Source organism: Silurus meridionalis, chromosome 27, assembly GCF_014805685.1.
Source record: "Silurus meridionalis isolate SWU-2019-XX chromosome 27, ASM1480568v1, whole genome shotgun sequence".
Classification (NCBI taxonomy): Eukaryota; Metazoa; Chordata; class Actinopteri; order Siluriformes; family Siluridae; genus Silurus; species Silurus meridionalis.
The window spans coordinates 19,203,481-19,209,826 of NC_060910.1; the positions used below are offsets into that span (position 1 = coordinate 19,203,481).

Here is a 6,346-nt window from a genome sequence, read left to right on the forward strand (position 1 = left end):
ATACTGTACCTCACCCATATACCCCTATAGTCTACCTCACATATATACTGTACCTCACCCATATACCCCTATAGTCTACCTCACATATATACTGTACCTCACCCATATACCCCTATAGTCTACCTCACATATATACTGTACCTTACCCATATACCCCTATAGTCTACCTCACATATATACTGTACCTCACCCATATACCCCTATAGTCTACCTCACATATACTGTACCTTACCCATATACCCCTATAGTCTACCTCACATATATACTGTACCTCACCCATATAACCCTATAGTCTACCTCACATATATACTGTACTCACCCATATACCCCTATAGTCTACCTCACATATATACTGTACTCACCCATATACCCTATAGTCTACCTCACATATATACTGTACTCACCCATATACCCCTATAGTCTACCTCACATATATACTGTACCTCACCCATATACCCCTATAGTCTACCTCACATATATACTGTACCTCACAAATATACCCTGCCTTAATAATTTATGTGAAGTTGTGAAAAGTTCACACACGTTTCCTGCATGTACTGTAGCTCACACTGAATGACCGTGAGGTTTCCATGGTGACGGGTCATGTGGTGGGTGTGAATGTGGATAACACACCCCACCCCTGTGTGACGAATCCATGTGCTAATGGAGGAACATGTAGACCCAAACGAGATGAATATGAGTGTGACTGTATACTGGGGTATGATGGAACACACTGCCAGAAAGGTATACACACACACACACACACACACACACACACACAGACACACACACACACTATAAATACTGCACTGGTCATTTTTTGTCTATGTGAAATGATTAACTCTCTCATTCTCACACACACACACACACACACACACACACACACACACACACACACACACACACACACTATAAATACTGCACTGGTCATTTTTTGTCTATGTGAAATGATTAACTCTCTCATTCTCAAGCACACACACACACACACACACACACACACACACACACACATCCACTGTGAAAAGTACTTGATATTATCTGATTCACTTTCTGGAGCAATTTTGTGAAGAAAGTGGAGAACCTTTAGGAAACCTCCAGAAGCAGGGCGAACATAAACCTCATTCTGAGCTCAGGATGGAACCTGCTAAGAGGAGACAAAACTACACACAACTACCCAAGCACACTGTACACAACTACACCAGCACACTGTACACAACTACACCAGCACACTGTACAGAATTACAAACAATTACACCAGCACACTGTACACAATTACACCAGCACACTGTACACAATTACACATAACTACACCAACACACTGTACACAATTAAACCAGCACACTGTACACAACTACACAAGCACACTGTACACAACTACAAACAATTAAACCAGCACACTGTACACAATTAAACCAGCACACTGTACACAACTACACCAACACACTGTACATAACTACACACAACTACACCAGCACACTGTACACAATTACACCCGCACACTGTACACCAGTTACACCAGGACCCTCTACACAACCACAGCAGCAAACTGTACACAATTACACCAACAACACAAATCGCAATCGGCACACTGTACACTGTACACAACCAAACCCAACTACACCAGCACACTGTAGACATCTATACACAGCCACACCCTGACACTCTACACAACTACACACAACTGGACCAGAACACTGTACACTATAGAATATACTTATATTTATTAAATCCACTTAATAATTGTGCATGTGTGTGTGTGTGAGATCTGGCTTTAATTAAATGAGTTACACACACACTACAAAATTTGTTGTACCTCTGTTTTGTGCTTTCACTATGTAGAGTGTGGAAACTACTGCTATAACTGTGAGTGTACACACACACACACACACACACACACACACACACACACACACACACACACACACACACACACACACACACCCACCATTATACACACAGACAATCAGCAGTATTGTGCTAGTTACTAAAAAATAGACAGTTACCCTTCGGGAACTCGAGCCGCGTCACAACACTACGGGCGTTCCCATCGAGTTGCGGCGCAGCGTCTCGTTCCCTCGGGGAACTAGGGTTAGGGTCGTAACCTAGAGACGTTACTCGTTACTTCATTCAAAAAGTAACTCAGTTACTTTGTTGATTATTTACACCAAAAAGTAATGTGTTACTGTTAAAAGTAACTTTTTAGTAACTTTTTTTAAGAACCTTCTTTAATGTACTCATTAATGCCCTTTTATGTGTTATGATCTACACAAACACAAAACTGACTTAAACACAGAGTCATGTTTAAACACTATTTTATTAAAGTCAGAGCAGCACACACTGAATATATCACAAGGTTTTCTGAAATAAAGAACAAAACAAGCTGAATAATAAATTCACAATCAAACACTAAAGTGGCTTCTGCTGTTGTGTTGAGCTCTTAAACATGTTCCTTTCAAAGCGTTAACATAAACAGTATTGGTGCCGTAAAACACGCTGTTGTGATCACAAATGGCGTAAAAAGCATGCGAAAATACGTAAATGACGCCCTATTTGACGCGTTTAGTATAGAAGAAAAGCGCCGCTTTTTACGCCGTTCAGATCATGTGATTGGTTCATGTGACTGCGTATAAAACGCTGTTTTGGTTGAGGAGCGCACGCATCTTTTACAGCGTTTTTCTTCTAGTATAATGAGTCACAACCCACTGATTTCCACAGCCAGTAATATTGAAGTGTTTTCATCCAATCAATAAAGAACAGAACCAGACCGGTCCAATTCAGCACAGATCATGTAACGCGTTTAATCTATGGCTAATTCTGACCCTTTTGGCTTGCCATAGAGGGTAATCCTCCAATCCTACAATGCGTCTCTGCTGTAAGCAGGTCAGACTGTAGTCTACACTTCAGACGAAAATTCATTCATTTAAAAAAGTAACGGGTAACGAACCATACGCTAACCAAGTTACTTTATTTTTAAAAGTAACATGTTACAGTATTAGTTACTGTCAAAAGTAACACGTTACTGCCCAACACTGACAATCAGATACACACACACACACACACACACACTAAGGGTCTGAGAGGCTTTGATCATGTTTCAGAAATGGTTCCTTTTTTTTGTTTCTCTGTAAGCGGTGACTGAAGCAATTGAAATTCCTCAGTTTACGGGACGCAGTTATCTGACATATGACAGTCCAGAGATACTCAAAAGGTGTGTGCTTTAATGCTGTGTGTGTGTGTGTGTGTGTGTGTGTGTGTGTGTGTGTGTGTGTGTGTGAGAGAGAGAGAGAGAGAGAGAGAGAGAGAGAGAGATTTATAATGGACTTGGTTTTGTGTAATTTGTGTAAGCTACAGTCTGACTCTGTGTGTGTGTGTGTGTGTGTGTGTGTGTGTGTGTGTGTGTGTGTGTGTGTGTGTAGAATATCTGGCTCTAGGACGAGTGTGTTCCTACGCTTTAAAAGCTTGTGTAAGAATGGACTGTTACTGTGGAGAGGAGAAAACCCGAGCCGTGCTCACACTGACTACATATCTATAGGCCTGCAGAATGGATCACTTGTCTTCAGGTATACACACACGTACACACGCGCACACACACACAGACACACACACACCTCCGCACTCACACACAGCTGGATGAAGGTGATGATGTATGCAGTTATGACCTGGGCACTGGAGCCGTGTTGGTGGTGGTTAACGGGACCTTCAGCGATGGAAAGTGGCACAGAGTAAAAGCAGTCAGGTCAGAAACAATCCCCACTTCCTGTTCCTCCTGTTCCTACTGCTTCCAGTTTCCTGTTTTACCTTCTGCTTCCTGCTTCTTACCATCATCAGGGATGGACCCAGCGGGAAACTGACTGTGGATGATTATGGAGTGGAGACAGGAAGATCACCTGGCAAGATGAGACAACTCAATATCAACGGAGAACTTTATATAGGTACTACACATGAAGATGATGATAATGGTAGTGATGAGGATGATGATGATGGTGGTGGTGATAGTGATGGTGAGGGTGAAAATGATGATGGTGGTGGAAGTAATAATAATGATAATGATGGTGATGCTGATGATGGTGGTGATGACGATCGTGATGATGACGGTGGTGAAGAAGATGATGATAGTGATTTTTTTCCACAGGTGGGATGAAGGAGATTGCTCTTCACACCAGTCGTCAGTACCTGGCCGGGTTGGTCGGCTGTGTTTCACACTTCACTCTGTCCACTGACTATCACGTGTCTCTGGTTGAGGACGCAGCCGACGGCAAGAACATTAACATCTGCAGCAACTAATTCCAAACACCTGAAGCAGTTTATTCTATTAAAATTTCAGGTTCTTTTCAGAGGTGTTCTCTGTGTGTGTGTGTGTGTGTGTGTGTGTGTGTGTGTGTGTGTAGACTTTATGTGGCAGTGTGTATTTTTATGCCTTTGTGTTTTTGATTCACTCTGTTTCTGAAATGTTACATAAAATGTATTTCAGAATAAAAAACATTTTCTCTTCATCTCTCTCCATCTCTCTCTTCATCCCTTTCTCCAACTCTCTTCCTCTCTCTCTCTCTCTCTCTCTCTCTTCATCTCTCCTTCATCCTCATCTCTCTTAATCCCTCTCTTCATCTATATCTTCATCTCTCACCAACTCTCTCCATCCCTCTCTTTATCTCTCTCTTGATCCCATTATTCATCTCTCTATCCTCTCATCATCTCTTTTCATCTTTCTTTTATCTGTAATATCTCTCTCTTTATCTTTATCTCACATCTGCTACACACACATCAACTGTACACATCTACTGCACACACACACACACACACACACACACACACACACACACACACATACACACACATACACACACACACACACACATACACACACACACACACACACACACACACACAAATCTACTGCACTCTGGTAGATGGGGAGAAAATTAAAACAAAGAAAAAGCAGGCCGATAAATAATGAGTATAAAACTATATAAAATATAAGAATATATAAAGATATGAGAAAAAAAGATGTACAGTCCCTGACAAAAGTCTTGTCGCTTGTGTAGAAATTGACCTGAAGTGCTGCTGAAATATTTCTAATCAGGATTTTTTTGACATGAAATGGCTCATTTTAATCCCAGCAGCTTCTGTAATAATGTTTCAGTGCAAAACTAAACTGTCAAAAAGTATTCTAATATTCACAGCTTGGTGAAGCTCATTGAGTCCATTTTTGCAAAGACGTAAGTGTTGTCACCTTGTGATATGAGCTTCACCTGTGACTAATAATGGATCAATTAGGTCTCAGGTGTGTATAAAAAGAACCCCAGTACACTAGACCTTCACATCAACTGCAACTAGACCTCTGAAAACATGCCTAAGATTCACCCTGAGACTAAAGTTATTATTATCAAGAGGCTGAAGACCAGATCCACTGCTGATGTGGGAGACACCTTCAATGTGTCTCAGCGTCAAGTACAGAGATTTGAAGAGACTGGAGACGTTTTGGACAAGTCCAGGTCAGGCAGACCTCGCAAGACAACTGCTCAAGAGAACCGTTTGTTGGCTCGAAAATCCCAGGCCAGGTTATTTTCCACTGCAGCAGAGATCCATGAGACCTGGTCACCTGAAGTCCTGTGTCAACCAGAACAGTTTGTCAGATTCTGTCTTGAAATAGCCTCCATGGTCGAATCAGTACCCAGAAGCCAGCAGTAAACAAAAGACAATTGAAAAACCGTGTGGCATTTGCCAAGACCCACAGCCTGCTGAAAGGATGGACGCTGGAAAAGTGGCAGAAGGTGGATTTTTCAGATGAATCTTCTGTTGAATTACACCACAGTCATCGCAAATATTGCAGGAGACCTACTGGAGCCTTCATGGATCCGAGATTCACCCAGAAAACAGTGTTTGGTGGCGGAAAAATCATGGTCTGGGGTTACATCCAGTATGGGGGTGTGTGAAAGATCTGCCGGGTGGAAGGCAACATCAGTCTAAAATACCATGAAATCTTAGCTAGCTCTTATATTCCCAACCATAACAGAGGCCAAATTCTGCAGCAGGATGGTGCTCCATCGCATACTTCCATCTCCACATCAAAGTTCCTCAAGGTGAAGTAGATCAAGATGCTCCAGGATTGGCCAGCCCAGTCACCAGACATGAACATCATTGAGCATATGTGGGGTAGGATGAAAGAGGAAGCATGGAAGAGGAAACTAAAGAATGTTGATGAACTCTGGGAAGCATGCAGGACTGCTTTCTTTGCTATTCCTGATGACAAACTGCATGAATGCAGTCCTTCAAGTTCATGGAAGTCATACAAGATATTCAATTTGGATCTCACAGCACCACTACTTCATTTGCTGACATATTTTTG

General features: G+C 41.9%; 1 protein-coding gene across 1 annotated transcript in view; it reads left to right on the forward strand.

The window, feature by feature from the left end:
- LOC124381014 (pikachurin) overlaps nt 1–4,493 on the forward strand; it is a 20,621-nt gene extending 16,128 nt beyond the window's left edge. The window contains exons 18-24 of the mRNA XM_046842376.1: nt 564–744; nt 1,840–1,863; nt 3,130–3,208; nt 3,417–3,560; nt 3,653–3,736; nt 3,829–3,932; nt 4,133–4,493. Coding sequence (XP_046698332.1) covers nt 564–744; nt 1,840–1,863; nt 3,130–3,208; nt 3,417–3,560; nt 3,653–3,736; nt 3,829–3,932; nt 4,133–4,284 — 768 coding nt within the window. The 3' untranslated portion in view covers nt 4,285–4,493. The remainder of the gene's footprint in view (nt 1–563; nt 745–1,839; nt 1,864–3,129; nt 3,209–3,416; nt 3,561–3,652; nt 3,737–3,828; nt 3,933–4,132) is intronic.
- Nucleotides 4,494–6,346: the final 1,853 nt, after the last annotated feature.